Consider the following 19,141-nt stretch of genomic DNA (forward strand, 5'->3'; position numbering starts at 1 on the left):
CTTTACATCAGAGTCACATTTTAAACAAAGTAATAATGATATACTGAACATATTTATGACAGATATAGATGTAGCTACATTATCAAAATGTATGATAAGGTTGAATAAGAAATGATCTGAAGAAAAATAGTTTTACAATAATTTAAAAGTTATCACTATGTATAAAATATTTCCTTTATTTTGTATTAATGAGCAACAAGACCGTTTTAAGATTTTAAACTGGTTTGGTAAACGTTTAACCCGAAAGTGATAAGCCGTTAGCAACGGTTTAGAACAAGGCCAATCTGTATATCTGAACAGTCTAACCAGTTTATTGAAAACCCTAAAATATAAAAAACGAGTTATCCTGAAAATTTGATTGAATTGGTCTTAACATTTGAATAAACTGTTCTAAAAAACTGAACGAATTGTTATAATAATTTGAATGAATTGTTCTAAACATTTGAATGAATTGTTCTAATAATTTGATACAATTGTTCTAAAAAAAAATTAATCGAACTGTTCTAAAAATTTGGACGAATTGTTCTCAACATTTAACGAATTGTTCAAATCGTTCTTAAAATTTGAATGAATTGTTCTAAACATTTTAACGACTTGTTCTAAAAATTTAAACGCGAATTAATTGAAAAAGTAAGCTCTTTTCTTTATTTGATAACAGAAATTCAGTATGTATAAATCACAATCCCGCGTTACAGATACGCACCTGTACACACCTGTATTGTAAACTAATTATGAGTCACATCTATAATTCACCAGTGTTATACGCACCTGACGCTGCAGCAGACGACAAATTGGTGTGAAATTTGAGCCAACAAACTTTACACTATTTGAAAATTATCAATGACTCTTGCACCATAGTACAATATATCATTTTGCTATAATTTAAATGTGAATGTAATTTTATCAAGGAAGTTTTCTGTTCGTCATATGGGGTAATTGAAAGACTGATTTTACCTTCTTCCCTATTGTGTAAATTTCTAAATAATAACTCCTTTTAAGGTTCTAGGAATAATAGGCTAAATAGAAACTTAATTTATTTTTGTTGGTTAACACGACAATCTAGCAATACAAAGATCATACAGTAAGTGTATTGTATATAAAGGGCATATGGGTACACTTTATTCAAAGACACGGCTTTTATAGTTCATTGCTATATATAAATTCTGATTCATCCTTACCCCGAAATAAAAATTTAAAACTTTACCTTTAAATGTTACAGGGAAATTCCGGTGGATCTTTACAGAAATTTCGATAGGTCATGTGACCTATTTATTATTCACGGAAGTAAATTTCTTAAATTGACAGGAATTATGATAAAATGTCAACTTCTTTTCCTTTTTACCTGTTCACTCACTATATACACATAAATGGGTATAAAGTCACTTAAATAACAGTGAGCAGTGCAGACCATGGTCTGTTGGCACCGGACCATTGTCTGTTTTGGACGCACAGGTAGAATATGTTACCAACAGTGGGCTATAGCTAAGCGTTTACAAAATTCAAGTCAAATAAATAAACAAAATGAAAGCAACAAATGTTTAGATTTTAATATATACAAATGTACATGTATTCTTAAAAAGATAAAAAAAAAAATAACTGCTTATATGTATTGTCGGCAAACATCTAAAGCATTTCAAAGCATTTTGATTAAAGTAAATTTCTTGTACAAAGAGTCAACACATACAATATAGACGGATTTATCAATATTAAAATTAAACAACATCCCCCTGTTTAGAACACAACACTAGGTATTTGACAAATGACGTATTCGGTTGCAATAATAATAATAATAATAATCGATAAAGGTAAAATACGGCAATATATGTTTTATCGCTTCTTTTTTTTTCCTCGCAAATTTGCCAAATACCGGATACCTGCGACAAATCTAAACGATTTTTTCGATAGTTTCATTTTACTATCAATTGTAGAGACCTTTATAATTGCACTCTTTCGTCATACGTTACTTTCGATTAGTGTGTCTCTTGCCAACGAGATTTGTCAATACTATCTTTGTTCGCTTCTTCTGAAATCGCGATAAATTGATACTGCTGATTATCGTGCCTTTTTCAATTGCGATTAATCGATACCACCAATTATCGTTTTACTTTACACGCGCGATGAGTCGACCATATAGACTTCTGTTACATTTATAGTAGAATTGTAAGTTTAATTATTAGTGTGATGTTAAAATGATATTCGTCTTCTATGTCATGTGAATTGCAATAAATACAAAATAATTATGATTAGTTATGATAACATTTTTCACAAGTATATATGTATACTAACGATAATGTCATGATAATAATCTATTCAACAAATATTATAAATGTCGTAGTAGTGTTAATGTTATAACTAAATTGGACGGTTTGCTATGTGAACGAGTTATAAACCGATCTGACTCAAAATACAGTTTGATATATAAGCACGAGTGTGATCACACATAATCGCGCGATTATTATGCAAAAGGAAAAAATTGTATGCAAATGTCAAATGGCAATATCTATACAGTAATGTTCTTTAAGCGACAAGTGGCGGAAGGGAAATAGTCGTTATATTTCTAACTGGTCAAGAAAAAGAATGGAAGTAGATATAGTTCATATACATTTGTATATCATATAAAAGAAAGGAAAATGAGGCATTATATTAAAGAAAAGAAGAAAAAAACGTTTCTTGTATATCATATGGAACAGAGTAAACAAGCAGAATAATTCTTATATATCATGTAGACAATGGAAACAGAAATTGTAATTATAACTCACCATAAAGGATATTGAAAAAGAAGACAATATAAGTTCTACCCACCATATAAACATTACTTGCATCTCATATTAATCAGGGGAAAGAACCCAAATAAAATATCTTTACAGTATATCATACAGAATAATGGAAAACTGACATAGCATCTCATCATATGAAATAATTGTGACAGACTGAACATTCCTTAAAGGCAAACTACATGGGTATTTAAAGTCAATAATCATTGACTAAATAAGCCAATACAGTTGTGTTACACACATTTCAAGAGTCATAACACATATTAAAGTCACGTATTCAACATTTAATTTATTAATAGTTGACTTGGAAGAAACGTCTTTATTTTTATCCTTTTCCTCAAATTCGATAACTTGTGGTACTTTGGTGACACTTGACACTGTTGTGGAAACTCCGCCCCCTTGTCCAGGTTTAAAAAAGCCATTGTTTTCAACAATTGAGGTGAAATATGAAGCGGATAACTTCGGCGTTCTCTTCCTTTCTGGGTCCGAGAAGTTAACAGCATGCAGACCAAAATGTTCCGAATATCCTTCCATCCATTCAAAATTGTCAAGGAATGACCATGCTGTGTAACCCCTGACGTCACATCCGTCCAGTTGTATAGCTGAAATAACAATATGATAATTATATTGTTAACACAAATGCCGTCAAAATCTTGTTTTTCATATAAATTTTTTTGTCTTTAAATAAATACAATATATATTAAATTTGAAATCGGCAAAAGGTGTGTCTATAATATATTCGCTTCTTGATAAGGAGGTCGAGGGTGCGATCCTTTGTCCGGTCATATTGAATGCCATTATAAAAAGCATAAAGAATTAACAGACTGATCGTGCCGCTTTCAGTATAATTTTACAGATTGTTGTGCTCACACAAGCCTCTTTCAAATTTAGAGGCACTGCTCAAATCGAATTCTATGAAAGTGACCATTGTCGGAGACGGTAAATTACCTGTAACTAGCGTTTCTCTTTTCAATTGTGTTTTCATTGTTACTATCAAAGATAATTATATAGTGCGTTTTTTGACACACATGTTTTCATATACCTTTAAGAACTTCGTTGATATATTGTCTATAATAATCGATTCTATGCTGGTCGGAAGTTGTACCAGTGTTGTCAGAGACACCGTTTTCAGTAATGTAGACTGGGAAATTATTATAATTTGACTTGATCCAGTTTAAACCTCGACGTAATCCCCAAGGTGTCACGCGAAGCCATTCTGAACCTGACCTTAGAAGAGACAAAATGTAGCTTTAAAGGTAAAGAATGTTAATTAAGATATAATATACGATTTAAAATTATTAAACAAAACCATTGATTTCGGCATGAAAATTCCAATACATATACATGTAATACAAAATATACATGTTAAAAATGTTTTAATTATTCGACGTGCGTTCTTTTTTAAAGCATTTTCTTTATAACTAAAAAAAAAACAAAAAATATTTTATGAACATGCCTTAATGTTTCTATTGTATTATTGAACATAATTAACAGATAAAGTAAATTTAGCCAATAATAGAAGGTCTTTAAAAATAAATAATTTAATAATTACGTTGCTTGTATTTAGTATCACACATAGGCTTGAGATGCATGATCCGCAATTACATTTATTTATATAGCAGATAATAAATTGTTCTAGAACAAAAAAAAATATTTATCATAAAAATGTTCATACTAAATCACTTAGAACTGTATGAACATTTTTCCTTTCCAGCAATTTCTTATAAGAATATCCAAATGATACATTTCTATAGGTTTTTATCAATATTTGAAATACTTCTGAAAAATATGTCCATTGTAGACAAAATGTATTCTTTGCTTAATGAGGGTCCACCCGCCCTTTCAGGCACTGAGAGTACGGACCCCAACCATGCATGTCCTTCAAAAAAATTATATCCCAAAAGGTGAACTATAAATTTTGAATTCAGTAATTCACTGAATGATACAAATTATGTATGCAAGTCGTTTTATGCGATGTATACTATTTTGATACTCCGGAGGCCAATAAGACTATTATGCATAGGGTGTTTCCGCCAAAGTAAATGATCATGTGTTTTGGACGAGCCAGACAGACTGATAAGATTATGCAACTCGAATCGAATTCCCTTTAAGGCAAACATTATCCTATATAACCAGGCATTGATGCAAAACAATTGTAACCCCTTCCTTATATCATTTGAATTACAGGGGTTTTAATGTAAAGACTTGATACACACTTACTTCAGCCATGAAGGGTCTTCACTTTCTATGAGGTCAAGGTCGCTTTCATAGCTAGCTGGGTGTAAGGGGTTCACATTTGCCTTTATCAAGGCGGAAGTATACAGGTTATATCCTAGAAAATCGGCACTGCCTGAAATAGAATATGAAAATGACAGCATGCTTAAAATAACTAATGAATATAATAATTAAATAAAATCTGTCATTTTCTATTATAGTATTAAAAGGAAATTTGTCACCTCCGAGACCATACTCTAACATTACTTAATGCAACAAGACCTACTGTCTTCAAATGTAATCAGTACCAGAGATTTGGATCAAAACGTAATTTGTTAAAACAATATTTGTCGATTGTGTAGATGTTTGAAAGATTTTAACTTATAACTTATTCCCTCCATAGTCCGCTTCCTGGATTCAACTAGTAATGGTGCCATATAATAAAATAGGGGCTGGACTCCACGATCCAGCCGAGTTGAACGGCAGACAACTTTACTTGTAGGTCAACAAGAGCTGTCGGTAGGACAGCAACGCTCGACTATTCTTAGTGCTTGATAGTAAAAAAAGCCTTGATAATGTAAAATTTTCTAAGTTAACAAAAGGGCAATTTTTTTCTTTAAATCCATGTTACAGTTATAGGCCTTGAAGAGAGTCCTATAATGCTCTCAAAGAAGAGTATAAAATTTCAACTTGTTTCAAAGCCGGATGTCAATAGTATATGAAAATATCTGAGGTGGTAATGTAAATTCTAAGTCGCAAAAGGGGCATTATTTTGCCTAATGCTTGATACAGTTACCTCCTTTTGTCTACATGTTGGGGTCATGATGGTGAACAAGTGTGCAAAGTTTCAAAGCCATATGTCAATGGACTTTGAAAATATTTGAGGTATTACAAAAACTTTAACGTAAATTCTATGTCGAAAGGGGGCATAATTCTGTCAAAATGCATGATACAGTTAACTCCTCCTGTCTACAGGTTGGGGTCATGATGGTGAACAATTGTGCAAAGTTTTAAAGCCATATGTCAATGGATTTTAAAAATATTTGAGGTATTACAAAACTTTAACGTAAATTCTAAGTCGAAAAAGGGCATAATTCTGTCAAAATGCTTGATACAGTTATCTCCTCCTGTCTACAGGTTGGGGTCATGATGGTGAACAATTGTGCAAAGTTTTAAAGCCATATGTCAATGGATTTTAAAAATATTTGAGGTATTACAAAACTTTAACGTAAATTCTAAGTCGAAAAAGGGCATAATTCTGTCAAAATGCTTGATACAGTTATCTCCTCCTGTCTACAGGCTGGGGTCATATTTGTGAACAATTGTGCAAAGTTTCAAAGCCATATGTCAATGGACTTTGAAAATATTTGAAGAATTACAAAAACTTTAACATAAGTGGTTACGCCGACACCGACACCGACGCCGACGCTCGGGTTACTACAATAGCTCTACTTATTCGAGCTAAAAACGCCTCCTCTTCATTTGAATACCATATCGTAATTCATGACTATCTTTTTATCCTGTTTTATATCAAAACATGATGCTAAAACAATATTTTTTTTACTAATGGACTATCTACTTACCTTTAATGGTCTCCTTTTCAGAAGCTGTAAATTCAGGTAATCTAGACTGCGTCAATCCTTCTTCTAAACTCTTGTTACCAATTTGCCATTTCATAACATCCGGGTAATCACCATTTCCATATATGGGATTAGCAAACCAACCTAGACTAAACTGGTTAAACCTCTCAGCGGCTTCTATGTCAGCTAGACTCTGGTTGTCACGTGGTTCACCCCACATGTGACTTAATGTGATTCCAACCTGGCCTGTAACATTGGCTTACATTTTAATTATACGACAGATTTTACACGACACATTTTTTAATGTATCTTATAAATTCATGTTAATTACAGAAGACCTATCTAGAACTTTAGCATTACTTTGCAGAATTAGAAAAAAAAGTTTCTTCGAAAGTCTAAGCGACCAATAATCATATTTGTAAGGTTTGGCATTCGTTCATACAACACTTATAATTTGTTGCATTGCATACCTACATCATCCGTGTCAACATGATGTCCTTCCAAGTTAACTGAACAAAGTATTTTAAGATCCGAAACGTTTCCTGTCTTGCATTTAAACAGTTTACCTTTCTGTGATGGCTTGTACTCTTTTTCATAGAGTCGATATACTTTAGCGTGTGACCGCAGTAAGTTATGACCCGCTTTGTAACCTTGACCTTTCCTACCGGGCGCATGCGCTCCAGTCTCGTATCCATGGTGAGCTGCCACCCAAGGTTCATTATGTGTTATCCAGAATTTGACCTGAATAAGCAAGCACTTAATCGTGTTTAATATTTTAATATTGCTTTGTTTTCAAACAGTATGGAAAACTATTTTAGGCTCTAATTTTATTATTTTATATACATAAAATAGATAAAACAAGCATTTGATAGTATTGCGGGCAATACAGTAGTCCCCTACCGGTCCCTCAAAAAGTTCTTTAATTGTCATACACTCCTGTGTATTGCCATTTATAATGAATTTGAGGATGAAGTCTGTATTTGAAAATATCGACCACAAAACATAATAAAATAAGTTTGTCTATATCACAGTAATGTGTTAAGTTTCCATGCTTAGTAAGGAAATTATGTTTATACAACCTTGTCATATTATTACGATGTGGGATTTTAAAGTAAATCCTATAAGGAATGAAGAAGTTGGAGTGAAAATACCACGGACGGACGGACTGACGGACTGACAGACAGACAGACAGACAGACAGACGGACAGACAGACAGACGGACAGACGGACGGAGGGTAAACCTAAAGTCCCCTCCGGTTAAACCGGTAGGGGACTAATAAAAAGAATCCCTAAAGAAAGCCCAACACGGCAAAATTGAAAATGTTGCAGGCTCGGTTTGATTGAGCCTGTTCATGGACGGTACTGGATAGTGCAAGTTACCGTCCACGCCCCCTAGCACCGGCTTAAGCAGAATTCAACATTTACACATGTTATAGTAAAATTTTGAATTTAGAAACATCCGCAGATGTGTTCATACGGCGGTTATCATGAAACCTTCAATGTGACACTTACGTGCCATTCCATGAAAAGCGGCGTATGGTCCCCAAGTAATAAAAAGCGTGTGCCCTAAACGAGAAAACAATGGGCGAAACTAAATAAAATGGAATTTTGAAAGGGGATCAAAACGCATTCATAGAATTCAAGAAGCGGGAATAATGCAATTCAATATTTGTTAATTTTGAAAAAAAAGTTGCCAGACTGATAGTATAATAATCTAATTGTATAACTTATTAAACAAATAATTAAATTATATTAACTTTGAATTTTCCTAAAGGATTTAAGATGCATTTTCATGATATTAATATCTTAAACCTTTTTTTCTGATTTGTATGTAGTAAAACTTTGATATCCTGATCACCAGAATGATCGATGAAGAAGTACAATCATTAACTTGTTTACAATTAATTTTTTCTAGATGTTTTCTAAAGTATCAAAACCTATTATAAGTTCAGAACTGCAGAAAACTAAATATTACCCTATCTCCAAAGTTATCAAACAGCACTTTAGCATAGTCAACGAATATGTCAACAATATTGTCATTCGTCCAACCACCATCATCTTCGAGAACTTGAGGCAAATCCCAGTGGTATATGGTTACCATGGGAACAATACCAGCGTCAAGAATAGCATCAATTAAATCATTGTAATAAGCAATACCTGAAAAAGCAAAATAACACATGTAGCACATGTAGGAAAATAAATATGCTACGATAAATATTAAAAAAGAACTAATATATACCAATTAATTTTATTAATTGTCATATTGAAATGTTCCGAAAACTGATGAAAAAAAAGCTGGAAAAAAGTGAATCCCTAAAGAACGCCCACAGCGGTAGTGGCAAGGTCACGCTACCGGCCACGCCCCCTAGCACCGGTCTAAGCAAATAACAAAAAAATTGTATGTGAATAACTGAGTCTGTTCAAAAGCCAACATCCCTTTAGCCGCTTGCACAAAATAAATTAGTATCTAGTTTTCAATACTGAACCAAATTAAAATCAATAACACTGGAGGACGGACCAATGAAATAATAATAATAAAAAAGAATCCTAAGTAATTTTAAAGCCTGCTCGAAGATGTAGCTGTGTTTGCTTTAAAAATAAAAGCTATAATCACATACAATTATTCCCAAGAACATGTAACATATATTGTTAAGCCTAATCGGTATTTAATGAATATAACTATTGTAGGGGGTGTCATAGTGACCAACTATATATATCAATATCTTGACCGACTAGATACATTTTTAGTTTAGTTCTTTTACAGCTGTATTAAGTACCCCAGTTGAACCTGCATTATGGAAAGATATTTTTATCAAAAGACGTGCGTTTTTTTGCCGTCAACAGGTAAGAAAATAAGGATAGATAGATGTATAGAAAATATAGCATTACCGGCTTTGTTGATTGTTTTGTTTGTACCATCGGGAAGAATTCTTGTCCACGACACTGAAAACCGGTAGTGTGAGATCTGCAAACAATAATGAATTCCTTTAAAAACAAATTATATATACATTTATCATTAATTTTATCATTTTTATATGTTAGGATTTTTTTTATAAAACACCCTTTTCTGCCATCTAATGAAAACACATTAAAAGTGAGGTTTTATGTAATACTTTGAAAATATCAAACCAACCTTTAGATTCTTCAGCAGTGTTATATCAGACAAATATTTGTGGTATGTGTCGCAAGCGATGTCTCCAGTGTCGCCATTTTTAATCCTGTCGGTGTGTGAAAATGTATCCCAAATGCTGACTCCCTTTCCTTAAATAGACCCCCAAAACAAGCGTTACGATTATTATGAAAATACATTTGTAATTATTATATATCTATATAAACAAAGTTCACAATAGATCTAAATTATTGTTTTTTTGTGAAAATAGTGAAGAACGCCCCAAAACGTCAAAATTGAAAATGCTTCAGACTCGATTTGATTGGGTCTGTTCATGAACGGTTGTGTTAATTTCAAGCTTCCGTTCACGCCCAACACAGGCTAAGTCGCATAAGCAATAAGCTCTTTTTTATTTCCAACCAATCAAAAAGCCGAGCACATCAGAAATAACATTTACGTTTGTCTACTTACCATCTTTGTTCCAACCTCCTTCAACCTGATACGCTGCAGTGGCAACGCTCCAAGCAAAGTTTTCTGGAAAAGTGCCAAAAAGGAAGTCGCCTTGGTATAGCCAGGTCTGGTTTACTGGATGTTGCGGGAATCCATTCCGTAGTATTATTTCCCGAAATGCACTTGCGGAAAGCTTAGGCGTTCTTGGCCGTTGAGGGTCCGAGAAATTGACGTAATGTATACCGAATATTTCTGAATAACCTCTCGACCACTCGAAGTTATCGAGTAAAGACCACATCGTGTAACCTTTGACATTTACTTTGTCAAGCTGAATTGCTGCAGAAAAAGAGCCAACATTTCATATAGTTATCAAAATGTTATATAAATCAAAACGTTAAACAAATCAAACTTTTATATCAATCAAAACACAATGAAATGGTATAATAAAAATATTCCAATATAACAATATACGCATTCCAAATAAGAAATTTCGTACATGTAATGACATAGTAAAAAACTTAGCTATGTACATGTAGTATATAAAGTTAGTAATCTAATATGTTAACTTTTAACTGGTTAAATTGTTATGTTATCAAAATAAATGTATACCTACCTTTTAAAACTTCATTGATGTAATTATTAAGATAGTTGACTCTATGATAGTCCTCTATAGTCCCGTTATTATCCGAGAGTCCATTTTCTGTTATATAAATTGGAACATCATCGTATTCCTTCTTGATCCAATTCAACATTGTGCGAATTGAAAATGGAGTCACGTAAAGCCATTCCGAACCAGAACTAGAATGTGGTAGAAAGTTTAAATGATCTTTATAAAAATATAAAACAATGGCTTGGATGCAATATATTTAAAACATATTAAGCTTAAAAACAGAAACTTGAGAGAGCTATCTAACTTCGTCTTTCAATTTATGTAAGATGATAATATCTATCTTCACGTTAGCTTTAACCCTAATAAACCAATAACAAAATGATATATTTCGACCCAATAAACACAACCGTATACTTTAACAAACGTTTCACCATAGGCTATTCAGAAGGCAAACTGACATAATTACTAAAAGATTATTCGAACAGTATACAGTATGCTTCGTATAGATAAATAAATAAATATGCATTTTGATATAATTGTTTAGAAATACATTGTGTTTTCAAGACAAAAGAACCTACGATGGCCAACTTGGATCTACGTCTTGTTTCACACTCATGTCTGAATAATAGGTCCGTTCGTCTGCTTCCTCGGCGTCCGCAACTCGTACAGCAGTATACTGGTTTAACCCAAAGAAATCAGACGATCCTTAATACATTAAACAAAGTCGTTTGGTAATTATCATCTTCAAGCGACAATAATAAAAGTAAGTGTTTTATTATTAAATCTACCAACTTGATCATTTTTTTATCAAGCATTTTATTTGTAAGTCTTCTATTTATTATTCCCTAGTCATGTTTTATGCATATTTGATCTTTATACTATACCGAACCTTAAAAATATAACATTTCGTCAAATCTTTTGAAAAATTTGAAACAAAATGCTACCAAATTCAATTGAAAATTAGGTGGTTATGTTATTCATTTGATATTCACGCAATAAATTCAAATAAAGTTGTAACCATATCATGAAGTAGACGAAACAAAAGACTGAAAGACTAAGGTACATGCTAACAATACTCTTTCAGATCAGTTTTCGTTTCGATTATTTCTAAGTAGAAATTCTCATAAAAATTTCATATATTAACGAGGTAAAAACATATTTATGTACTTTTAATTTATTTTCCTTAGTATGTTTAATTGTCACCTCAAAATCTGGAAAGATAATAAACAAACATACCTTTGATCATTGCTTTTTCATCTTCAGTAAATCTCGGCAAACGTGAATGACCCTGGTCACTCTTCCTATCAACATACTGTCTCATTACTGTAGGATAATCGCCATCGACGAAGACAGGATGTGCGAACCAGCCTAAATGGAACTGAGTCCGTCTATCGGCAGCCTCGTGGTCAAGTGTGCAATTCGGATTCTTCGGAATTGCTGCGTCACAATTAAGAGTTATGCCAACAGTTCCTGTAACATATATATAAACATTAAAAAAACAACTTATCATAAAAGGTGGTAGATAACTGATTGAAATATGGGGAAAGGAAAATGGAAAATCACAGTCATAAAAAAATTCACTCTTAAGGTTCCAGCAAAATTAAATTTCAAATAATTGTCTTAGTGAAATTAAACGACATGATTTTTTCTGAGTAAAACATCTAACTACAATTTAATATAATTGGAGTAACAATAGCTATTTCCTGAATTTATGCTCGTTTTAAGTCATTCTTATATAACAGTTGAAGACAATAAAAAAGCTTTATTTTCTTTACTAAAGCTTAATGATGATAATGAGTGGCGGCGTCGCCGAGTGGTTCAAAGCCATTGTTTCCATGAGCAAGTAACTTTACACTCATTGCCTAGTATAGGTTGGTTCGAGGAACGGATTCGAGAGTGTTTCAATAAGCTAATAGCTTTCAACACAATCAAGCTAAAATAAGTATAAACTAAACAATGATGACAATCTTGAAACAAACTGAACATTAACGAACCGTTTTGTGTAGGTTTGTATTTCGTCTCATAAAGTCTGTATGCCTTTGCGTGTGCCAGTATTAGTGTGTGACTTGCTTGATAATCTAGTGTTCCAGTTTTAGCTATACCTTCATATCAAAAACAATAAAAAAACATAAAAATTAGAGATGTATATATGTATAGTATAGTACAAAGACATGTTTTTATAAAAAGTGTTATGTTTACGATGTGGCGGCTAAACTGGATTATTGCTTACAGTCGTAATACGGAGAGAAAACTACCAAACTCCGCCATGTTAAGTTTGGTTGATAAACATGTTTGTTAAAGTATGCACAAATTGTGTTGAAACTTTGCAGAAATACTTACATCATGACAACAACAAAAAAATATGTTGCAATTTGTGTCCAGACTTCTTTTATGTTTAATAAATATGGCTTATGACTGATTGAATATGACAACATATCTATAAAAATAGGTCACTTGTTTATCTACTTTGCTGTTCATCTCAATCAGGGACTGAATAAATTATTGTTTTATTGTTTTAAAGTTTAAGTCTTGGTCAATTAGTCAATATTTGAAAATCTGGAGAAAATTGGAGATTCCCCGATATCAACGAAAACAAAGTTAAACAGTGAAAATTGTAGACTCTGTTAGACTAAGTCTGTTCATGAGAAATAATGAAACAAATGTGGAACATCAATTACGCTCCCTAGCACCGTCTTAACCACTTCTCAATCTTTTTTGTAAGCAATGAGCTCGGCGGACCATCAAAAGTCTGAATCCAAATTTCAAAATCATATACAACCGATCATTATATTATTGTAATCTATTTGTATTATTATTATTATCAAACTATAAGCATTTCAATAAAAGTATGGTCTGGTCATATTACTTCTTATATCATTTCTATCTGTTTGCTGATCTTTAAATTGCTGGAAATGTACTTGCAATGAACAATACACTATGGATTGCTAATTCTATGGATTTAAGAATCAAGGTAATAAAATTTAGAAGCCAAAATTTTGAACTTTTTTCAGTTAGCATGGGCGTGTTTGTAGTCTTGTTCAGCTCTATACCTGGGGTGTAATACCTTTATTGTCATTGCAAAAGCTCTGAAGCTTTTCCTGCAAAAAGCTTTAAATTAATTAACCTAAAAGAATGCACTTAGATATGGTGTATTTATTTACCTGGGGCCATTTCACGGTTACCATATCCTTTAAACGAAATTACCCATGGCTCATTTATTGTAATCCATATTTTAACCTGTAAACATAATAAAATATATATGCACGTATACTGATATTATTATCTAATCATCATAATCTTACGAACGTTGAAATATTTGAAATTAGCTTATATTTGATTTATACAAAATGTACATTATTTCGATTCTGTAGGAAGCTAGAAGCTTATAGACAAACTTTCAAATTCGTTTCCGGAATCAACCAGTAATGTGCTATGAGTGTAAAGTTTCTTGTTCAAGGAAACAACGACTTGCCCCTGATGGGTTTTAAACACATGCAGCTAGTGATAATTAGATTAACAGTCTGACGTGTTAACTACTTGGCCATGCTGCCATTTCAAATAATATTTAAATACCAAATATCACTGACAATCTCAAAAGTCAAAGTTAAATGATATTAAACATACAAATATGGATAATAAATAATCTGTCAAAGTTATAAAAAAACATTATTCAAATTAAAAAAACCCACATCAACCCTTTCTCCCATTCAAGAGTCATTTAGTAAAGAGTTCAATCAATCCAAAGACAATGCTGGTTTTGAACAAATTAATTAAATGTTATTATAATTTACCCGGTCACCGAATTCCTTGAAGCAAACGTCTGCATACTCTTTGAACAAATCAGCTGTTGTCATGTTTACCCAACCCCCGTACTGTTGCTGTATAGCTTGAGGAAGGTCCCAGTGATACAACGTTACCATTGGAACGATATTTGCAGCAAGAAGCATGTTAATCACTTTGTTATAGTATTCGATGCCCTCAGGATTAGGTCGACCATAGCCATTAGGTAATATTCTCGGCCAAGATATAGAGAAACGATAATGTGTCACCTGGTCACAAGATAAAGGTGTTTGAAATTTACACATGTTAAGATGATAAAAATATTGAGATACTAATTATTACAAATTACGATGTTATCATGAAAAGCTAAAAACAATTGCATTTTCATATGCATCTGATATTCTATCAACTAAATGACCCTTTCAAGTGCAATTATTATAACGGTTTCCACAATCTTCAGGGTGTACACATAATTTTGTCTAATCAGAGATTGATATAATTATTAATTGGTCTGTAATGGAAGGTTTGTGATACAATAAATAGTTAGTTGTAAGCATTCAATATCAGACCAAACAACAAACCACACAAGAACTACGGACGGATTAACAGATGGCGGAGCGTATACCTAAAGCCACCACTCCCCGGTTAAACAACAAACCATGAAAAAAATATACATGGAATTTGTTGGCAACTGTAAGATACACGATCCGATATTATATATATTATTTATATGGCAGATAATAAAATGTTGTAGAACAAAATATTATTATTGATCATACAAATGTAAGAATATCCAAATGACACATTTCTATTGTTTATATCAATATTTGAAAAAAAGAAAATATTCCAATGTCAAATTTCAACGATGATTTATGTCAAATTTACCTTTAATGCTCTAAGAAGATTGATGTCCTCCGCGTATTTGTGATAACTGTCGGCAGTTTTGTCCCCGTTGTTATTTCCAACAACATTTCCAGGCTTATGGGAGAATACATCCCAGATGCTTTGGCCTCGACCTGTAGAAGATTTAGTATAAATTTAAAAGGTTTCATGATCTTTAACGTATTTTCATATCACGTTTTATAGCAGATTTCGAAAGTAGATTTGATTATGAAAATATCACGATTGCAAAAGGATGGTATGAATGAGTGTCGAATATATATATTATATGATTTCATATCAAGTATTTAACAAAACAAGAACACAAAAACAAATCAACAATAAATGTAATAAAATAGAAAAATAAAAGAAATAGATAAACTTTATTTTCAAAAAAATTCAGGAATCATATAAATGGTTTACAGCAAGAAAACTTGGGCCTCTTAAAGTCCAACTGTATCAGTTAAGAAGAAGCAAAACCTCTATAGAATGAGATGTAAACAAAAAGCTATACCTCCTTCATTCCAGCCACCTTCTATTTGGTATGCCGCAGTTGCCGCAGCCCAAACAAAATCTTCAGGGAATTGTCCGTACAACATCTTGTTCTGGTATTGTAGTCTTGAATCAGGTACAAATCCATGACGTTCCACTAAATTTCTGAGACAGATGTTTACATTATAGTTAAAATCATAAGACTGGTAATTAAGTCTTGTAGAATACATTACAAAATAATTCATTTCATTAATGCATTGATCCAAAATAGTTTCTTATAATACATATTTTCAACATTTTCTTTGACATTGTGTTCGGTATTTTTTTTAATAAGCCCAAATACCAACAACATTAACACCGAAAATAGGTACCATTTTTGTTCTTCGAATTATTCATGAATGCATGTAGAAAATTCCAAACTATTGTAAGAAGTATATAACAATTATCCTTTCCATCAAACCGCTATACACCAATTGTGAGTTTGATAAGCGAAAACTCGGGAAAAAATGCATCAACTAAAAATTCCTTTTACATACCTGTACCAAAGTGCTGAGGCTTTTGGTGTCCTTGTCCTGTCAGGATCAGTAAAGTTCACAAAATGAAGCCCAAACCTTTCCGAATATCCTCTAGCCCATTCGAAATTATCCATCAACGACCATGCTGTATACCCTTTCACATTACATCCATCTAATTTGATAGCTATATAATGGACAACAGAAAAAAGAAAGATAATATTTAAACAATGTACAATAACAGAATATCTGCAGAGAGCAATATCCTTATTTTTTTTTTAAAAATTGTTGGAATATATAATCGCACTTATTGAGAACGAAATTACTGTAATTCATAAAAGACAGCGAGGATTCATTGTAATGCTCAAAGGATTTTTTTATAATAAAATTGTTAAGAAAACAGTTTGATACCGCATTTATTTGATCATACATATCTGGTGATTTACATGGTTTAATACCATCTAAATAGCTGATTAACTGTTTTGTTCCATCTATGATTTTTTCTTTTAATTCCATACTTTTATTGAACTTAAAACGGCATACCTTTTAAAACATTGTTAATGTAGTTTTTATAGAAATATATTCTATGTTGGTCATTAAGCGAACCATTCTTGTCAGAGATTCCATTTTCAGTGATATAAATAGGAACATCTCCGTACTGATCCTTTATCCAGTTCAACATTCGTCGTATACCCCAGGGTGTCACTTTCAACCAATCAGAACCCGACCTTAAATATCAAATACGTTAATTAGGTAGCTGTACTGTTACAAAGTTAAATGGGGCGTCCGTGGCCGAGTGGTTTAGGTCGTTGACTTCAAATCACTTGCCCCTCACCGCTGTGGGTTCGAATCCCGACAGGGACTTTGGATTCTGTCATGTGAGGAAGCTATTCGTGCCTGAAATAATGTACGGAAGGGCGCCTGAGGTCTTCCTCCACCAGTAACAGCTGGAACGTCGCGATATTACCCATACTGGGTCGATGTGAAGTAAAAACCCATAACAAAACTAGAACAAACAAAGTTAAATAGCAAAACATTAGTACCAAGCATTTTCAAATTAAGTATTCGTTATCGAGAAACAAAATATTTATTTATTATAAAAGGCTAGTTTATACAGATTACCGCCATATGTTTCTGGAAAAGACTTTGTTTATTAGATATTATCACAGCTAAATATATAAGATATATATATATACTTAACATCACTAATTCCGCGTCATCACTTATTTCACGGTAATGGCATATTTTCATGTAACCAGCGTTAAAATTGGTCAGAAGTGATATATTTTCAAACACCTAAACAACAAAGTTTTTGTGCAAAATATTTTAAATCTATAGATTTTTACGTAAAACAGAACAACATTTAACAAACTTTTGCAAAAAGCATCAATAGTCCGTTAAATGTGTGGATACGTCTGACACAATCATCATTTTCTAAATGTACTTGTTTGTTGAAAAAATAAATTTTGAGTTAAAAATATAAAGATATTTGTAATATTTAAAATTATACAAACTAAAATGTAAAAATTTTAGCTGAAACATGAAAAAACTGAAATTAAAACACCATAACCGCGATTTAAATGATGACAAACTGTTTTCAAAATAGCCGACATATGGTCTACGTCTGGCTCATTTAAACTGAATTTGGCTAAACACATTCTTGTTTCATTGTGTTATACAGCAAAATAACCATATCTTACAGCTTATGACAAATTTTGTACCATAAGTTTCATGTGTTGTTTTCTTTCTTGCTTCAAAGTGTTAAGTACCATGAACTCAGAGGAGCTGAGTATATCATGTTAAAACAGGTAATGTTAATAAATATATATTTGTAACTTACGCCAGCCATTTAGGATCTTTATCTTCTTCAAGTTCTCTATCACAATTATATGAGGTGTCGGAGTCATTACACATGTGATGTGATACCCAGACAGAGGTATAATGGTTGAGACCGAAGAAATCAAACGAACCTTCAAAAAATGATGAATTAGTTATATGCAAAAGTTAATATAAACGCAGAACAACATTAAAAAAGAAAGGGGAATTAGAACACAAAAATAACAACACAATCATCAAAAATTATGAACTTGAAAGGATTTATCAAAGAAACATATGTCTCCCACGTATGTGGCGTGCCTTTAAAGGGTGTCAGAAAATATTTACATAACTGCTATTTTTTTTTCCATACTAACCATTAACTAAACGTTTCTCTTCTTCTGAAAACGGCGGAAGTCTAGATTCGTTCAGTCCTTCAACTTTACTTCTTCTATCAATCTGTTCTTTCATGATTTCTGGGTAGTCGCCATTAACATAAATAGGATGTGCGAACCAACCCAGGTGGAACTGAAGACCTCTCTCAGCAGCGTTTTTGTCATCCGGGTCAAATGGGTTCTTTGGTACCCACCAATCACAGTTCATGGTAATACCAACTTGTCCTGTTTCAAAAAATATATTTAAGAGTACTTTGAAAACAAAACAAAATAATTACAAAATAAAATGACATCCATGCTTAATTGAGCGAAAACAATAATAATCTAAATATATCTAAATAGGTGTTCAAATGCCTGTGCACAATTCCTTTTTTCCGTTCAATGCGAATAGGACATACAAGTACATATGTATGTAAAAATTGTCGTCAACCAGTGTGGTAAGGCATCATGTAAATGGATGACTTAAAAACATTTAATATGAATGATAATCTTCTTTGTGTTACAGTTATGACTCTACAGTCATGTAACCAC

The 19,141-nt window shown here is 32.4% G+C and overlaps 1 protein-coding gene across 1 annotated transcript in view; it reads right to left on the reverse strand.

Moving 5' to 3' along the window:
* Window positions 1-1,532: 1,532 nt before the first annotated feature.
* The window catches only part of LOC132750018 (lactase/phlorizin hydrolase-like), a 39,239-nt gene continuing 21,630 nt past the window's right edge, over window positions 1,533-19,141 (reverse strand). Inside the window, exons 33-53 of the mRNA XM_060739965.1 lie at window positions 18,593-18,835; window positions 18,241-18,370; window positions 16,944-17,128; window positions 16,425-16,587; window positions 15,911-16,053; window positions 15,403-15,533; window positions 14,529-14,786; window positions 13,899-13,974; window positions 12,732-12,839; window positions 11,974-12,207; window positions 11,316-11,442; window positions 10,741-10,925; window positions 10,149-10,463; window positions 9,702-9,829; window positions 9,458-9,533; window positions 8,544-8,725; window positions 7,135-7,309; window positions 6,572-6,814; window positions 4,995-5,124; window positions 3,817-4,001; window positions 1,533-3,376 (exon numbers count right to left, since the gene is read on the reverse strand). Of these exons, the coding sequence (XP_060595948.1) occupies window positions 2,985-3,376; window positions 3,817-4,001; window positions 4,995-5,124; window positions 6,572-6,814; window positions 7,135-7,309; window positions 8,544-8,725; window positions 9,458-9,533; window positions 9,702-9,829; window positions 10,149-10,463; window positions 10,741-10,925; window positions 11,316-11,442; window positions 11,974-12,207; window positions 12,732-12,839; window positions 13,899-13,974; window positions 14,529-14,786; window positions 15,403-15,533; window positions 15,911-16,053; window positions 16,425-16,587; window positions 16,944-17,128; window positions 18,241-18,370; window positions 18,593-18,835 (3,809 nt within the window). The 3' untranslated portion in view covers window positions 1,533-2,984. The remainder of the gene's footprint in view (window positions 3,377-3,816; window positions 4,002-4,994; window positions 5,125-6,571; window positions 6,815-7,134; window positions 7,310-8,543; window positions 8,726-9,457; window positions 9,534-9,701; window positions 9,830-10,148; window positions 10,464-10,740; window positions 10,926-11,315; window positions 11,443-11,973; window positions 12,208-12,731; window positions 12,840-13,898; window positions 13,975-14,528; window positions 14,787-15,402; window positions 15,534-15,910; window positions 16,054-16,424; window positions 16,588-16,943; window positions 17,129-18,240; window positions 18,371-18,592; window positions 18,836-19,141) is intronic.

Source organism: Ruditapes philippinarum, unplaced genomic scaffold (genome assembly GCF_026571515.1).
Source record: "Ruditapes philippinarum isolate M1 unplaced genomic scaffold, ASM2657151v2 ctg2581_1_1_1_1, whole genome shotgun sequence".
Classification (NCBI taxonomy): domain Eukaryota; kingdom Metazoa; phylum Mollusca; class Bivalvia; order Venerida; family Veneridae; genus Ruditapes; species Ruditapes philippinarum.